Source organism: Blennius ocellaris, assembly GCF_963422515.1.
Source record: "Blennius ocellaris genome assembly, chromosome: 17".
NCBI lineage: Eukaryota > Metazoa > Chordata > Actinopteri > Blenniiformes > Blenniidae > Blennius > Blennius ocellaris.
In genome coordinates this window covers 15650946-15669814 of record NC_137666.1, presented here as the reverse complement: position 1 = coordinate 15669814, position 18869 = coordinate 15650946, and the positions used below count along the sequence as shown (strand labels likewise).

The following is an 18869-nucleotide window of genomic DNA, read 5'->3' as shown; positions in this document are numbered from 1 at the left end:
CAGGAAAACCACTGTCCCAGTTTTTCATTAGTGTCAATCACCGCGGTAAGCGGCTGCGAGGAAGAGGAGGAGGAGGATGAAGAGGAGGAGGAGGAGGAGGGGGAGGGGCTGGCGTCGGGGTCTCACTCAAGACATTTTGCCCCGCCTCGTCAGAGTGACTGACGGGTCTGAGACATGCCGACACGCCGGTCAGCCACTCAGTCCGGGGAGAGAGAGAGAGAGAGAGAGAGAGGTTGACGGGAAGCCACGCACACACACACACACACACACACACACACACACACACACACACACACACACACACATACGCACGCACACTCACGCCCGTTGGAGGCAAATCAAATCGGCACTCGTTTATAATGCTGGGTGTTTATCTAAATGGTTATGTGCTCTGCTATGGCCTCAGGAGACAGACAGATACACCGTGCATTGTCTGATAATCCAGTTGGTGTCTTGTTTGGCCTGCCATATCTGCGATAAGGCTACAAATCAGATGGGAGGCACTCCACCACCAGTCAGTCTCAATTCATTAACACTCAGAGTGGAGAGGAAACGCTGTCTGGACATAAATGCCGGCAGGATCTACAGGTAGGAGGAAAACGGCCCCTTATTAAAATTCCACTGCAGTGTGGGGACACGTTTCTCCAATGCCGTGATCAAAGGTTTAACAAAGCTCCACTATGCAGGGACAAAACCTGCGTGAAGACAATGAACGAGGCATATTCCATGAAGCGCTCGGCACTACGCTGTAATAGTCTTCGGCGGTGTGAAGTATGATTTCAAATGGACCAGAGATATCAAAGTCCAGACAGACTGGATTGATATTATTTGGTCTTGTGCTGCAGTGTGCTCTCTGCTTCATCCGCCGTCCAAACTGGCAGAATGAAAATTGATTTGGATGGATTATACAGTGGGTTGGAGATGAGAGAAGAGGGAGGAAAAAAAAAACAAAAAAAAAGAAGAAAAAGGCAAAGCAAAGATTTTTTCACCTTTATTCTTTGGGTCACATGGATGGTTTAAAACTGCTCAGCTCACCTGACAGCTCGGTTATCAGGTTGCATTAGGACACTGATTGGCAACGATTTTTTCTCGATCTTATTGGAAAACGTCACGGCAAACACTTTGTTACCGCGGGTTACAAAGTGCACCGGGTTTCTAGGTTCCATGACCCCAGAAATAGAGGATGAGGACACAAACAAAGCCACCAATAATCAAAAACACTTTGTGAGCAGGCATGCTGTGACAAGACAAAACTATTTCACTGGCCAATTAGCTTTGTCATGCCGAGGCCCCGCCCTTTACTTTCATCCAATCACTGCAAAGCAACACAACATTTCAGAGAAGATGGACAATAACGACAATGGCGAGACCTCCAGAAAGTCACGTCTCCCCGTCCATATTCTCGGAATAGCAATCCAACTTGGTCACCTCTTCATACGAATGTCTGTGTACTCTTGTTGTAAACGATTAGTGTATTGTTATCTCCTGCTGCATATGTCGAGTGGGAACAACAAATATACCCTACGCATGTTTGTCACACGGTAAATACTGCATGAATCCTTCGTTGAAAGCTGAACTTCCTTATATATATATAAAAGAGATATTATTAGTATTGACTTTTGCAATCTATAGTCAAAAAGAGGTCTTTGTGTGTATGAGTCTCGATATAACACATTCAACCTTGGCACTTGAATGGTTTCAATATTAAAAAAAAACTAAAACATTAGATGTATGCTCAACGAATTCTTTGTCAACTTGAGATTTCTTCACCAAAAAATTACACGATGTGTTTTGTTTTCAAGGTTTCGCAAAATCTAGATCTTAAGTGTTTTTCACATCCAACATCTCAAAACATATGTTCGCAATGTTTAGCTCCTAAATAATGAAAAACATATTTCTAACTTTAGTGAGTTGTTAAAGAAATTTTTTATTCTAAATGTGTGACGCACAAGGACCACTTAATCCTAAATGAATAGGACTATAACGCGTAGAGTAGAGGGTGATTGTGATGTATCTTTTCGATATAGAGACATACAGTACAGACCAGAGGGAAAACAAACATGTGACAGGAAGAGATCATAGTCACATGGCTGGAAAATTACCCACGTTACACAACCGAGTGGATTTGGAGAAGCAAAACAGTCCTGTAGCCTGTCCTTCTTCAAGACGTCTTTTTGAAAAAATATGTGCAGTTACCAGTAAAAAAAAAATATATATATTTACATTTTTTAAATTTTTTGTTAATGTCAAAGTTGGAGCCCAATTCACAGCTTGAGACTGAGTTGAAAATCGAAAGCACATCTCGTATATATATATATATTATGTCTTTTCTGGTGCTGAGCACTCTCCATGTAAACAATAGTCTGCTGTTATTCGTGAAAACATGCTAAACATGCTAAACTGGGGTCAGTTCTCTACATGACCTTTTCAAAATCCTATTTAAATCGACATATCGAATAACAAATGAAAATGGCACTCTGAATGTAAAAGGTCAAGCAGAAACGCGGCTCTGATGTGCTGATGGCGGGGCGATCACACGGGAGTGTGTGTGCGCGTGCGTGTGTGTGTGTGTGTGTGTGTGTGTGTGTGTGTGTGTGAGGCCCCGCCCACAGCGGCGACGTCACCGCAGCTACTTTTTCACGGCCTGTCAGAGCCGATACACCTGATGTGACTTCACTGACTGGGTCATGTTTTGACTGTTTTCTAATTTGCTTTCCAGCGGCAGTCTCTTGTTTGCCGGCACAAAGCAATTTCCCTTTAAGCTGTAAAGCAATTTCACAAATTTCCCAGGGAATCCAGCGCGGCGGTACACGGTGTAAAATGCAGTGTAGTGTCTGGTTTCAATGGCAAATCTTGTCAGCCATAGTTTTGTTTGTTTGCGGTGATTAAACTAATACAATTATCGTGCTCCGAGATGCACCTTTCGTCAGCGTGCAATCTGATTACCCAGATGCATGTGCACATATTTTTAGAGTCTCTTAATGGGAACCCTACCTGGCGCCGCGGTGTTGGCAGAGGGTCCGCTGGCGGGGGAGATGGGTCCGGAGCCCGATCGGGACTGCTGCGACTGGGTGGAGCCGGCGGGGGAGCCCACGGGGGAGGGGGAGGGCCCGCTCCTCTGGTTGGGGAGGTGCGGCGAGGCATGGGGGGAGAACGGAGACTGTCCCTGGTTGCCGGCGGCCCCCTGCTCTCCCTGGCTACTGTTGCTGCTGCTGCTGGAGGACCCGCCGGCGCTGACGGCCGAGCCCAGGCCGGCCTCCGTCCCGGTGGGGAGGTCATCGATGGAGCCAGACAGATCCTGGAACACGAGAAAGGACTCGCGGTGAGTATTTATGAAGCTCATCCAAGCATTTGATGAGAGGTGACATGCAGCAGGTGGCAAATTTAGACGTACGCTCGAGCAAGCGCGGCGTTTTTCCCAGTGCAAGGATGGACTCTGTTGCAATTACAGGTGAAAATACACAAACCATATCATTCCATGAACAGAGACAAGTAATCTTGCTACTATTTTAGCCCTACAGCAACATCCTGCTCTCAAATACGATTGAAGGTATTAGTTTCTTTTTAACCCGATTAACTGGGTTTATTTAATTTGCCTTTATAAAATACCCCAATTACTATTAAATATTGTTGGCTACAAAAAAATCAGATTATAATCTAATCTTTTCCGTGACCTACAGCAACATCGCATCGAGTAAAAAGTGAAGTCTTAGTGACAGTGGTTAATACAGAAGAGGAGCAAAAAAAAACATGCCACAGGAGACGCCACTCCACCGGCTGCTGCGGTCAAAATGAATTGTAATGGGCTCTCATTCAAACCAAGGGTGAGTTCATATTATGGTTTTCGTATCCCTGTGGTGAGCAGCGGCTTGTCTGTGTGTGTGTGTGTGTGTGTGTGTGTGTGTGTGTGTGTGTGTGTGTGTGTGTGTGTGTGTGTGTGTGTGTGTGTGTGTGTGTGTGTGTGTGTGTGTGTGTGTGTGTGTGTGTGTATGTGTGTGATCCCGGGGAAATCTCAGTAATGTCACCAGCAGAACACTCACTCCATAAAGCTGTGGATCACGGGCTTGAGGTACAATGAAAAATGGAGGAGGGGCTGACAGGAATAAAGGGGAGAGCAGATGTGGTGTGATGTGATGAAGTGCGATGGCTGCCCACTAACCACACATCACACGCGTTCCCAGAACAGTGTCCCAGCTGTACGCCACTATGAGGGAAGTCATCTGTAAGTGACCCCGGCGCCCTGGCCGGCGCTCCCTCGGAGACGGACAGAGACGGAGTCGCGGGTGCGTTTGCCAGCTGATCCTACCTGCTCCACCCGGCCCGCTGACCCCATCCACCCCTGCGGCAGCTGAGCCCAGCACAGCCAACCACTGTCATCACAGACAGGTCTGTGTACGTCTGCGGCACGGGAGTCTCAGAATCAACCTCGGAAACCAGTCACCCACGCATCAAGGCATCACAAAGTCCTTGTTGCGTTTGCACCAAGAAAAGTAGGCACAAGTTCAAGTTTAGTCCAGGAGCAAACCCACAAGAAGCTCCAACATGGCACGCCCAACCAACAAGCACCTTGTGTGGCAAACACAACACAGTCAGGGTGAGTCTGTAAAAACATGCATAATGCAACAGCTATAGATATTTTGACATTTCACTGTATTTTGCACCAAAAGGTTTCCCTAAAATTTGCTTTATGTCAATACTGTAGTAATTTTCTGTAGAAATTGTTTGGTTTTCTGACAATATGTTCATCGTACATGTATACTCTACACCACAACAACGACAAACCTTTTAAAATGTTAAAGTTTATTATGGCACTATTTTACAAGTCAAGATGGAATGGAGCTGCATGTCGCCCCTGAACTGAAATGTGTTTGACACCCCTGCTATAGTCAATATTTACAGTAGTTCCGCATTTATGACGCATTTATGACGCATATACTCAGGTATGGCCGTGGTGAGGGACACAAAAGTTTCATCTTTTCTGCCATTGCGCCAAATTGTAACATACCTTTATGTAAACCAAAATAACTGGTGTAAGTAATGAACTACAAATAGCAATACAGCAATAATTAAGAAGTATTGTTGTGTATTTTTAGGAGTGTGACATACTTTTAGTTGCAATAGTGTACATCCATGAATTTAAGTTTTTTTTTATTGCCGATAAGTTTATTCTATTGGAAAAGAAACATCAAAATGTACTTTTTAATCTGCTTTGTAGTTTGACAAATGAACTTGGAATACTATTTCATACAGATAAATTCAGTACAATGAATACGATTAACAATTATTATTGAACGTTTTGTTACTTTCCACCTTTACAAATCCTAACATGGCGATATGTCGGAGGAGAAGACGGCAGTGAAAATGAGTTCACTCTACGGAAGGTGGCTCCAACCGTCTGCTGAAATGTTTTTGTTGGGTTTTTATTTTTTTTTTATCCTCCACTGAATGCACGCTGAACACTCAACATTTGTTTCCGTGTCTCACCGCAGATATCTGCATGTCAGACTCGGTGTGTCGTGAGCTCTCCGGCTGGCAGCGATCGGCCTGATTTGAATTTATCCGGCTTTAATATGGAGTCACTTCCGTGTCACAGCAAGAAAGAAAAAAACCACAACTACTTTTTCTCATTACCCTAGCACCATGTAACATTGCGTAAAGAGTGAGACAGGCGTCCCCCATCTCTTTCCATCCATCATGCGTGGCTTCGCCTGTGGAACAGACAACCAAGTCAGTGTGGCAGTCTGTCCTCGGCTGCTTGTTTTGGTTAATGCGATCTCGGCGGTGACACACAAAGCCTTTGTTTTCCATCATGCTGCTTCGAGTGCCCACCCGCTCTGCCAGCCTGCCAGTCTGTCGCCTGGCATTATCTCCCCTTGCTCTACTGAACACATGGGGCACTCGCCTTCCCTCGCTCTCTCTCTCTCTCTCTCTCTGCTCTTCCTCACCCGTGGCACCACTCTCCGTCCCGGCCAACGGAGTCACCCGGGCATTAAGAGCCGAGCCGAGCGACGCGACGCCCCGCCTCCACCAATCGGGCCGGGTGTTATTTTCCGATCGACCTGCTGTCTCGGGTGCATGCCATTTGACACGGTGGGGGTTACCGTGAGAATCTGCGTAACCACGGCGATGGCTTTTTCCAAAACACAGAGAGCTAGCCGGATGTACATCTTGGTTGTTAACCCACGGGCTAATTGTGTGAATGGATGGGAATAATTGCATTTCACCTAATTGGGTGCTGTTGCCAGCTTTTCCAGTGGCAGTTTAGGGGTGGGAAAATGTGTACCAGTAATTCGTTTAGAGGCTGTTAGGCTCATTTGGATTATACACACACTTGAGCACAGCTGTGTGGCCTAAGACCAAAAAAACAAAAAAAAACAAAAAGTAGCAGCACTCTGTAACATGAAAAGGTGAGGAAGCTTAACACCAATAAAAATGTCAATTGAACATCCCCCTTAAAATTGAACAATGCATTTATCACCACGTCCAAGCTTCCCACACAACGCTTAATCCTCATCAATGGCCACAGAGCAGCGTGTTACCTGGCTAACTGTCTGCTACATAGTCATGTGTAAAGAATCAAAGCCAGCCTGCCAGCGAACAAGCCAGGCAGGCATGCGGTCGGAGGATCCAAACGCCCAACAATCTGGGGCCCCATTCCAAAGTGGCCCAAATCCAATTTGTTTGGCTCTGGGCTGCAAATTGCTCTGTGCATTGAGTCTCCAAATAGCTGTCAACCACTCCCGCTTGGCGTCCTGTATCGCTTAATTCGCTCCTGGAGCATGTAATTGTCATAATAAGAAAAATATTGAGGTGATAATAACCAGTTACTTTGAGATGCCCCCCCCCCGTTGTCTGCCTCAAGACACACACATACACACACATCCCGTTGCATACATACGCATAATGGTCCGACATTTCTATCTACACATTTCACACAACATTGGAGAGGCAGTCGCTCGTGACCCTTCACCTCGCTGGTGTTGGCGCCCGCCTGCTGCACTCTCGTTTCAGTGCTCCTCTGTTTGTGTGTGTGTGTGTGCGTGTGTGTGTGTGTGTGTGTGTATGTGACATCAACACACGCTGCTGGGCTGTCACAGCGAGACATGCTCGAGCACTGATGTGACCGAGGGGACAGATGAGGCTACACACACACACACAAGCACACACACACACGCACACGCACACGATCCCCGTCCCCATCATTCACTCATACTACTGACCTGCTCTCACTCGCACACGTTCACCCAGACACCCCGGCAGGGTAGAAGCAGGGAGCTGTCACATCCTGCCGACTGTGGGCCTTTTCCCCTGACCGTGGTGCTGATGTTGTCTCCTCTCACCGCACACTGGGAATTAATCAAAGTTGCCATGGTAGAAGCCAGTGTGTGTGTGTGTGTGTGTGTGTGTGTGCCTGTGAGAGTTTGTGTGTGTTCAAAAGCAGTTCTCTGTCTAGACAAGGAGGAGCCAATCGCTGCAGCTTCCTGTGGGCCACAGGAAAAGGCACATTGCAGAAACCCGTCCTCGTCTTTGCATTGACAGAACGTTTTCTCACATTAACCTTAACGAATACAACTAAATGCCCAAACATATTCATGCGGTAGTGATAATATTAGCACTAAAATCAACTTTAGTGTATTAGTGCACTGTTGTTAACATGCTGAAACATGCATTTTTAGTCTTTAAATAAACTTACGCTTGATGGAAACGTACACAGTCATAAGTCTTCACCTTAAAACATCATGTGTTCACCTTAAAGCTTTACTATTTATTTTAGTAGGACTTCATCATCGTCGGCTGTTTCAACCCAGGAGCTCTTCAGAAGCAGAGCAATGTGTTGACACGGATGTTTTTTTGGTGAATCTTTCCATCATTTTTGGGCTTATGATGTTTCTCCCTTTGGCCACCAGGAAAGAAATAATTATGCAAGTCATTAAATAAAGATTCCGCTCTGAATTATTTGCACAATTTTTTTGTGAATTAACTTAGATAAATCTCACTTATCTTTCATATTTAAAATTCAATTATGCTGAATTTGAGCATGAAGACAAAGTATAAGGGAGCGCTTCAGTATGCGCTTTGTGATATGTATATTATACGTGTTGATGTCAGGATAACACACACACACACACACACACACACACACACACACACACACACACACACACACACACACACACACACACACACACACACACACACACACACACACACACACACACACACACACACGTCTCTGACATGGAGTGCCCCGTTTCGCTGTCTCCCCCAGTCATTGGCATGACACAGCTCAGGGCTCTGCATCAGCTGGCTCGCTGGCGAACTCCAGCCTGAAACTTAAACTCAAGCCCAGAAAGTGAGCACTGCGAAGTGTATGGGAAAAAAAAAAAAAAAAAAAAAAAAAAGAAGCAACCTTGCTCACGGCTAACACACAACCAACAGTCACTTTGCATTACTGCATTTACAGTGAAAATTATCCTCAGAAAAAAAATGCCCGTTATATAGGTGAGATCATTATTCATGTAAAAACTGGTACTTTATTTCAAGGTTTTGCAGAAAATTACACTGTAAGCTGAAATATTAGTGAATGACACGGCTCTGAAATTGTATTGAATTTTTAATCCTTCTCTATTAAATACACTTTCTTATTGCAGAGATCATCCTATTAGGTTATAGCTGAAGAAAATCCTATTGAATATGAAAGAGAAAACTTTGGCTCTGTTTACACGACAATGTTTCAGGTGAAAACGTAATTTTTTGGGTGTTGTCATATCATAAAAGTTTTGCATTTACAAGGCAACGTTTTGAAAATGATGTCTGTTTGAACGGAAATGACAGAAAAGGCTGAAAACAATGTCGTTAGCATGTAAGGCCACAAGTGGCGAGTACATGGACAATGGTATGGACAGATGACGTTCAATTGTTATTACAGTGACTCTCAACTATAAAACTACCAAGTCCCAGGAGAATATGGACTGGGAGTCACTACATTTCTATTGTCCATCTACTCACGTACGTGCAGAAGAACTATTTACTATGATGCACATGTTGCAGAAGCAGTGATTTTTCTTTTTTAAAACTCGCATTTTCATGCATCAATGTGAAGACATAGTCGCATAATTTTCAAAATCTTTAACCTTTGGAGCCATTCTCAAAAAGTTGTCTTTTCAGTGGCTCCAAGCGCCGTTGTCACCCAAAACATTTATGATTTAACTTGAACTGTCACGTAAACAGGGCTTTAGTGTTCATCATCTCTGCAATACATTTAGTTTCACGTCCCTGAATGCTGCATTTATCCATTCTACATGAAGCAAATGTTTATCATTATAGCTTATTTATGTTTAATGCATAGGGCCCCATCACAATATATTAAATTATACAATATATCAGGAGTAATGCAGCATGGCACAGCTTTTAAATCAGCATTTCCTTAAAGTAAATATTGTTGTTGATCTTTGGGTATATCCACGGTTTTAGTGTAATCTTTTCTACGGGTTGTAAGAGATCCCTGTCTGTAATTCCTGCCTTCTTTTCCAATACAGAACCAAATTAACTAAATTCTGTGTGCAGTGTTTTCCGCAGTGAAAAAAAAGAAAAGAAAAGACATTTAAAAAATTCAACAGCAACATCTTTCAAAACAGGGTTCCTATTACTATAGATAATCACCGAACAGCTGTCAACAGTGTTCATGGGGACTCTTTCTGGAAATGACGCCTTGAATAATTTAAATGTCACTTGTTAATGCTGCGGGCGCCACAGCACCAACTGATTACCGTTCACTTCCACGGCACCCCGGGAACAGTTGCACACGCCACCGCTCACCAGTCTGAATTATGTCCACCGGCTTTCAGGTGGAGTTTCTTCTGCAGCCAATATGGCGAGAAACAACCAGAGCAGCCTCAGCGAGTTGTTTATAAACTATTTCCATGTGTTCATTATCCTACAGCAGTGTTGCGTCTTCCATGCAGCGCCTGCGTTTCCACGGGTCAAGAGTAAAATCCATCATAACGGCACACATAGCAAAGATTAGAATCCGCTTCAGTGTGGTAACGTATACAGAAATAACACCTCAGTGGGCTCAGAGGCCAGTTTTATTCTCAGTTTCACTTCTCTGGGTAAATATGATGATGTAAACTGTAATTAAGTCCAATAGCTATCGTTTGTGGGCCTGAGGGACAGGTCTTCTCGTGGCAGCACTGCACTCATTTATCGGCTTTGGCCGCTGTACTTTCTGTCTTTATAGCGCACTGGAGAGTAAGAGGAAATGCTATTATACAAAGATGTTTTTTCTTTTTTATCCTTTCCCCCCCAAACCGTCGATTGAGGCAAAATCCAAATGAAATGCCATGCAAATGAATCCAAATGGACTGCTGCTGAATGTGAATGTGTGTGTGTGTGTTTCAAAGAGGGTTTTAATGTGATGCCCCATGTAGAGCACCAACTGTAAAACCCTTCAATAAGTGCTATTAAGCACAGAAAGAAGAAGCGAAATGAGAAGGAGCGAGAGATTTTGTGGAGGAAGATTTAACACAACACCCACGCCATCATTTCTTTCTCTGATGTCAATCACATGGAATATCTACCAAGGCTGAAATGATGATGGTAATTGGCCACGATGACGAGAACAGATAGAAATTATGATTCTTTAAAGTGCTATAACTGGAAAATGTTGGTCAAAATGTGCTCGCTCACACAGGGAATAGCAGATCAGGCCGTTTAGAAACGACTTGTGTATGCAAGACTGTGCAATCATGACTTGATGGGAGCCTGTTTTTGAGAGCAGGTGTGTAAAGATAAGAGTTTTTAGAGTCTCTGCCACTTCCCGAGGGCCCCTCTGTAAAATTCCCTGTTAGCAGTGGAGTCACAGGGCAGAAAGACAACAAATACAGGCAAGGGCATTCTTCTGCAAGCCAAGGGGAGACGCTTGGCACACTTCAGGCCTGCCAAAAAAAACCATGTGGGCTTCAGGCTAGCACCCAGCAGGAAGTCCAATATGTCAGTGTGCCGGCTCACGGACCTCTGTTTTGTGCCATTAGTTTCAAGGATGAGCATTCCCCGCCTCAAGTGCTTCAACTTTCCAAATGTTGTTTTCACGTCTGCCTACAACCGTCGTACACAAGGTCTGTCAAGTGGTGTGGCAGCGCGGCAAAATGCACAACACTGTAATGTGGAAGTTATGTCCTTGTAGATTGAGTCTTTGGTGTTGAGCGAGACAAAAACACAGTCGTGCTTCGAGACAAACAGGGGTATCACTCAAGATAGATTTGTTTTCAATGTGCCACCATTACGCCCATCTCCTGGTCGCGTACGGCTTTCTCTTGCCAACCAAACTGTTTCGATCATAAAATAACCCAGAATCATCTGAAAAAAAAACACATGTAAACAACTTCCAGGTTCTTATCCGACATGTCTGAGGCTGTGTAATGGAGCTGCGGTGAGTCACTTTATGTCCAGTGAGAGGAGAAGCAGCTGGATCAGAAGTGAAGATGAAAAGGTAAATATCACAACGGCTGAAGCAGTCTAACTCGGGGTCTCTGGGCCAACACATCACATTTGGGTAGAACGTCCAAACTCTGCAGAGGAATTTGACGTCATGAATTATGCAAATGGCGATGAGCATGCATTGGTTGCATTCATGAAATTAACAGATGTATTTGTGTAAAAACGTGTAACCTCCAGTTTCAAGTAACAAGTTCAAACTTTGCCTTCGGTCAATTGGACAAACAAGCTCGTGTTTTAAGTAGACTTGGTGTTTCAACTAACCGAGGCCCCGGGGAAACAATATCAAAGCTTTTACTACGCTGCGGCTGGAACATTTTTACTGCAGGATGTGGAACCAAACACAATGCAATATATTTACTGCACAGCAAAACTGTGCTTTTTTTTTTGTGGTCTCTACCTTTACACCCATTCACAGTTTAATAATTGAAGACACTGTGAATAATATATCCAGGTATAACAGTGCACAGTGGGTACATCAATAGAAAACAACAGTATAATTTGGGAGAAATGGCTGAATGGACAGGTTAAGACTGAGGGCATGTTCACGTTCCCCCAGTTTGAAGTGGACCTGAGTTCCTTTTAAGGACTTTCTGGGAAAAGTCCGTTTTGTTTGGGGAAATGTAAACACACACCGAACTCGGTTCTGGATTTTTCACGCGGGAATCTGGTCCGCTTCAAATGTGTGTGTGATGTGCGCAATGCATTCTTGGTAGTAAACAAACAAAGCTAACCCCGCGAATCAGAAGAAGCAGACACAGATAGAAAGAGGTGCATTCGCAGTAATGGATCATTTTAAACTATATAAATGTGCCTAATAAAGTGGCCAGTGAGTGTATTTTGTGGTTTTAAAGAAACTCTGGACTTTGTGGAAGTTTTATAGCAAAGGGACACTCTCTCGCTCTCTCTCTCTCCTCAGTTTTTGTTATCTGGAACAAAAGCCGCCTCAGAACAAACTGTTTAGGGCTTCCCAAACTTGTGCAGCAGAGAGCCACAGCAGCGCCCAAAAGCAATTGTGCTTTTCTTTTCAATTCTGCTTCGGCACACTTCACAAAGCCCAGACAATCTCTTGATAATACCGCGGCATCTCGATAAGAGGAAAAGAGAGCGCTCGGTGTTTTCCACCAGCGGTGCCGGGGATAAAAAAACCTTCGGCGTGGTCCCGGAGTCAGGCGCGAGGGGTCAAACAGCCACGTGGACACCTGACTGGGGATCCCGTCGGATCCACACAATCTGGCGATAGTGCGAACCGGAATACCGCCGCATTAGCAATTATTGCTTGTTGCAAGATGGGTGGCGGGAGCTCGCCGAGCGATAACTGCTCCGGCTCCTAAGCCTCTCGTAATGTGGAGATATGGGGAGGGCCACTTTGAAAGGGACATTTGAGGCCCTATTACCCCTAAGCTGTTAAAGACGCTCCAAATCTGGCACTGCTTGTCTCCAAACCAGAGGGATTAGTGTTGAGTTTCACTCCGATTCTCCCTGATAATATGCCAAGCTGTGCCTGCTAGGAGTGCTTAGCCAGTGGGCCCTTTTCACTTAGCTCTACACCCCCCCTCCCCCATCACCCCCATCACCCCCACCACCCACCGCTTCCAGCACCGACAATAATGACAGAAAAAGTGATTTGAACAACCAACATTCATCGTTAAGTGGCTATATAAACACGGTGGTCTCTCTCTGAAGAAGTCACCAACTCCATCTCTCCTCTCCCCCGGGTGCGACCTTTCCCACTCCGAGCTGGAGTCATTGGTATTCCGGATGGAGCTCGCTTTCATTTAAAACGGCAGATTTACGGAGGCAAAGGAGACGGGCCGAGCGCACTTATTGTCTGAGTGGCCCAAACTTTTTCTTTTTTCATTAGTCCAGAAAGGTTCTTCACACTTTAGATTTTAATGCACAAGCCGGCCACTCACCGCCTCGCCACACACACTCACACACTTTATTTGTTCTGCACGTATTGGTTCCACTAATGTTTTTATTTATGGCATTCCAGCATGACATCCTGCCATCCCCCCACCCCCTCCTCCTCGCCTCTCCACTCACCCAAGAGAGAGCTGAAAAACAAAGCATGACATGGAGTGTGTACGTGTATGTGTGTGTGTGTGTGTGTGAAAGAGAGAGAGAGAGATGGAAGGAGAGGAGCAAAATAAAGAAATAAATAAACGGCCCAAATTCCTCATTTCTAATTCAACTGCTCGTTCAGCTTAACCTCTCTCTCCTCAGCAATTAAAGCGCACGCCACATCCTTCACGCTGCGTACAGCCGAGGCTAAATAATGCAGGGGGCATCCAGCACCCGCATCCTTTATCATCCCAAATGACAGCCATTTGCATATCTCCCCAGTCAATTAGAGCGCGGCGGAATAATCAGCCCATAATTGGGGGAGAGCGTCGGTAATCACCCGCCCTGGCACACCGACAGGGCCATTGGAGGAGCGAGGGAGGTGGGGGGGAGGTTTTGTGTGGGGTTGATGTGTGTGTATATGTGTGTGTGTGTGTGTGTCTCAGGAAGACAGTCCACCCGGCTGCAGGCTCTTCACTTCAAACTAACCCAGACTAACTTCTTGCTGGTTTCCTCTAATGCTCTCCGTCCTCCAGCCCCTCCACTAATTTGTGAGTTCCCTTCGTCGACCTGACTCCACCACATCACTTCGGTTTGCTGACTTTCATCAAAAACACTTTTTAAAAGGTGTAAAAAAAAAAAAAAACTGACGTGAGTGACAAGTATCCTTCCAAATACCACTCGTTCGGATTTCACAAATTGCCTTGTAGAAGATGTGAATAACATCCTCTTCAGTTTTGCTGCTTTGTAGGTCAAATTTGATGGATCGATATCACCGGTGTGGCTAATGAGTTTTAATACGGTGCCAGAAACTGTGTGTGCATTATTTCGTGTGAATATAGGCACTCACACACACCTGAAGTAACACTACTCAGTTATTCCGCTGACTTCTCATGATGAAAGCAAAGTACTTGGGAAAATCTCGAGATTGTGAAGTGACGGATGCATGTTGGTTGGTCAGATAAATTTACTCGTGCCTCATGTCATGCAGCCGTCTGCCACTAGTTGGCACTGACAAGCCACTGGAGAGCAGTTTCCCCCAACTGAATCATGGAGTCATATTTATTTCAACTCCCCAAACCTGGACAATTGACACCTCATTTATCAATGTCCATCACTGTTCTGGGTGCAATATACAGTGTTCATTTACGAATCCCGTGCAATTGTCATCTCAGTTATTCACCAATAGTATCACGCAAAAATGTTGAAAAATTGTAACGATTACCGCCTTGCTTTTATATTATTGTTGTTGTTACTGTTTTTCTAATTGTTCGTATTCTTTTGTTACTCGTTTTTGAATGGAAATTTCCACATAATTCTGTCATTTTTCCCCCTGAGAAGGCAACAAGTACATCTTTACATTTCAAGGTTTCCTCTTGTCATACAGTACATTCACATCACGACTCGGTTTGCTTATATCAATAACCATTTTTCTCAGTGCTCATTACTCCACAATGACAGCTTTTTTTTTCTTCTTCCATATTTCACATATAGACACTTTCATATCCAACCACAAATAATCTTTACGTTTGTACACGTTCATATTTAAAAGCTGCTACTTTTATTTACACCTGACTGCTATGTTTTACCCTACTATCTGTACTGCAGCCTCAATAGAGAACGTGGGTACTTTTGCCACCTCTGCAAACTCCTCACACGCTTTCCTAAAAAACTGATTTCTTTACAAAAAAAAAAAAAAGAAAGGAAAAGAAATGCGTAACAAGTTGCTTCCCTTATTTTTTCTCCTCTCGACTGCCTGTCTTCTACGAGGGCTCCTAAATTCATACACTCTTCCTTTTATATGGCAACACAGCGTAACATTGAGAACATCCAAGAACAATGGGGATGAGACTGTGCTGAGACACCGGGGGGGAAATCCCTCGCTCGTCCCGCTTTAGATGCACACAATCACAGTCGTTTCATGGAAAGTTTTCCGGGCAGCTTTGAAGTGCAGTCGCTGCACAGCCTCTGTATTTCCTGCTGAAAGGAGGGAATGACCATTTTTGTCAAACAACGTTTTCTTTAATACACTGTAACCTCCCATTCCTCCCGTGCTTTGGTACCGTCCTCTGAACACGACGAATAAAAGGACGACTTGAGAGAGAAAAAGAGGGGATGACAGTAACGGGTGCGGTGTGTGTGTGTGTGTGTGTAAAGGAACATCAGAGAAACCCAGGCAAGGTTAGTTCCCATCTGCAGCTCCATCCTTTTGTGTTTCCCCAGCTGCTTTCTTTCCCCTCATGCCTTTGTATTTACTCTACCCAATCCAGTTCAATGTTAGCCAGCCGCTGCCTCTGTGGTGTTTCAGCCTCACCGCTGCTTTGGAGAGATGAAACGCGTGCCATTCACTTCCCCTTGATAGAAGTGGCGAGAAATGAAGAAAGGAAGTTAGAGATTGGGAGCAAGGGCCGGGAGAAGGAGGCAAGGACAGCGCGGGGAATGATAGTGATGATTTCTTTCGATTTAACCTCTACATGCGACTCGACTGGAGACGAGGAGCAGACCAGACTAACCCTGAGACAAAACAGTTTAAACACAAACAAAAAAAAAGGGGGGGGAAAAAAAAGACCCCTTTGAAGAGGAACGACTACAGAAAACACAAGAGTGGCAGCATCCTTAAAGAGCACTGGCTGTCCACAGAGGGAGGAAACATTGATTTCCTTTTTACTGTTTTTTTCAAGGGGGTGTCTTTTTCCGTTTAATCCCCCATCCTTCTGCTCTCGGGGGATCTGTGGCATTTCCTGCCAGCTTGCCGGCCTGGTGCTGCAGAGACTTATGCATCACTGTCAAAATGACTGTGATCAAAAGAGGAGGGGGGGGGGGGGGGGGTCTGGTTTGATCGGTGCGCTGCAAAACTCGTCCCCCCCATTGGACGTTCCGCCTGTCAGTGCGTCCGCCTCGGTAATCCATCAGCCTTAGCTGCTGATCAATAATGAGCCCGGCGGAGTTTTGGGAGATATCTTGTTGTGATCTGTGTATACCGCGAATTAGCATGCTTTAAAAATTAACATCCAACGCCGAGTCCGTCCTTCAGCTGGAGGAAGATCTGAATCACTCATCACATCCCGGCAAGACTTCTCTAAACATCTGAACAGTTTGTTCTTCATTTGACCTTGAAGTGCGAGTATGTTTCTGACTGACAATTAGTTGCGGATGTCGTGCGATGCAGGAATTCGGTCCATGGAGTATATATCTACAACAACAAGTGTAAACAGACACCCTTTCCCACAAAAACAGGAGCATGCTTGACACCCCAGGACCTGAGATGACATTTTCAACTGTTTATGATTGTTTGAAAACACATCTTAGGGCTGAATGTAAAATATTTTCCACCTTTTTTTGTCCAGGTATTTCAACAGCTCACAATGCATTTAATCGGCCACGGGAACTTAGAACAACAGCGTCATACAAAAACATGAAGGGGGAGCTTGGTACGCAGCCTTCGAGGGGTCAAATCAGAGACATGCTGGCCTGCACAGAGCAGAATCTACCAGACGAGGCAGGAAACGAGGGATGGGAACATTTTATTTGCACACAAGACAAAGCAACATGAGATTAATGGAAGTCAGTGACAAGTTTTGAAATTACTACAAACCACAGGAGAACCAGAAGTCAATACATGACTTCTATGAGGCGTAAAACTCTCAAAGGAAAACTTTCCCCCAACAGTTTTCATTGTCATTTTGACAGAGGATGAAACTATTACCGGAATTGCCCGAATATAAGACACAGTTATAAGTTTGAAAAGGTGAGATTGTTTTATTAGTTGGACCGGTACAATATTTTATTTTAAAACGGAAAAACATTTTTACAACTGAATCTAGTAAACTTCATTGCAAAGTGTCACATGTGTACAAATCCTTGCAGATTTAATTTTTAGGTATAGATTAAAAACATCCCATCCACTGAAAACATCTTGATTGGATGTCGTTTCATGTCTGGAAAAAACAAAGTCGGCAGCTTTGTGCAAACATTGAAGCACCTGATTGAAGTTTCAATTCTAAATGATGGGGTGAATCTATGAGGATCTGAGAAACACACACGTCTACTTAGTTGATTTAGTCACAACACAGCTGCTATATTGAGTAGTAGAGTGTTCTGATTATATGTCAAAGCATTCATACAGTTAATCGTACCGCGAGAGAGACACAAGGAGAATCGCTCAGGGAGGCGGCCGTCCGTCCTCTCAGGACAGGCCCCGTCGTCGACGTCAAGCCCGGGCGTTCAAACAAACTTTTCAGCGGCGAAAACAAATTGGGCTCACCATCAAAGAGACTTTTCAAAAAGCCATTTCTCCGCGCCGGTTCAAAAGAACTCCGGTTGGTAAACAGGCATGGAGAATTCACAGTGCAAGATATTGTGGGAGGTACAAACGGCTGGAGCCTCACCACAACAAAGGCAGAGGAGAAGGAGTGGAGGGGTGTAATTCATCACACACTCAACAAAAGCAAGTGTGACTGACTGTCCATGACCAAAGAAGCAAAACAAAACAAAACAAAACCAAAAAAAAAAAAAGAAAAAAAGAAAAAAAATCTCCTTAATTGGAGAAGCTGTTGTGTCCCCCCCCCGCCCCCCCCCCCCCCATTTTAAACCCACTCCATCTTTTGTTTTTATTCTCTCTCTCCAATTTCTTGCCGCTCATTCTGCCCTTGCCCTCTGTGCCTCCTTCCCAATCTCCCTCTCTCCTCCTTTTTTTCTCTCCTCCCTCCCCCCCTCCCCCTAACCCCCGCTTTCTTCATTAAAACGACTGTGAGTTATTCCGGCCTCTGACTTAAATTAGAAGACAGACGGAGCAGCAGGAAGGGAGAGACGGAGTGAAGGCAGAGGAGGAGAATGGAAAAAAGGGGGCGAGAGGAGAGGAATGTTGAAGTAAGGAGGCAGGAAAGAAGAAGAAGAAAAAAAAAAAAACCTCTGGCTCTTTTACGGCTTGTGAGATTTCTTAACAAACAGACATGGGCAGACAGAGGCCTTGCTCCGCATCCCATCTTTCCATCTACCTCGGGCAAAATCTCATTTGTCAGGGATTGAGCTGAAGACCAGAGGATAGAGGAGGAGGAGGCGATCGAACGGCGGCGGCAGCAGGCTACAGCCCCGCCCCTCCGACGAGCCGTCATCAGCTATGCACAAGACAAACTGCTGACACAAAGTCACACGGCGTGCTGAGCGTGGGGCTTGTGGGTAAGGCAGGAGGAATCCATCCCTCCGTCCCTCCACCTGTCTATCGACGTCCCTCGCTCTCTCTTGTCTGTCTCCGGTTTTTGCAATTACAATCAAACGGCAGCATCCAGGCCCCGGAGCACTGACTGACG

General features: G+C 45.0%; 1 protein-coding gene across 3 annotated transcripts in view; it reads right to left on the bottom strand.

Annotated features, from left to right (window-relative positions):
• The window catches only part of arid1b (AT-rich interactive domain 1B), a 227996-nt gene that overhangs the window by 65409 nt on the left and 143718 nt on the right, over positions 1-18869 (bottom strand). For all 3 annotated transcript variants that reach the window (XM_080512800.1, XM_080512801.1, XM_080512802.1), the window contains exon 5: positions 2995-3298. In XM_080512800.1, the coding sequence (XP_080368926.1) occupies positions 2995-3298 (304 nt within the window). The remainder of the gene's footprint in view (positions 1-2994; positions 3299-18869) is intronic.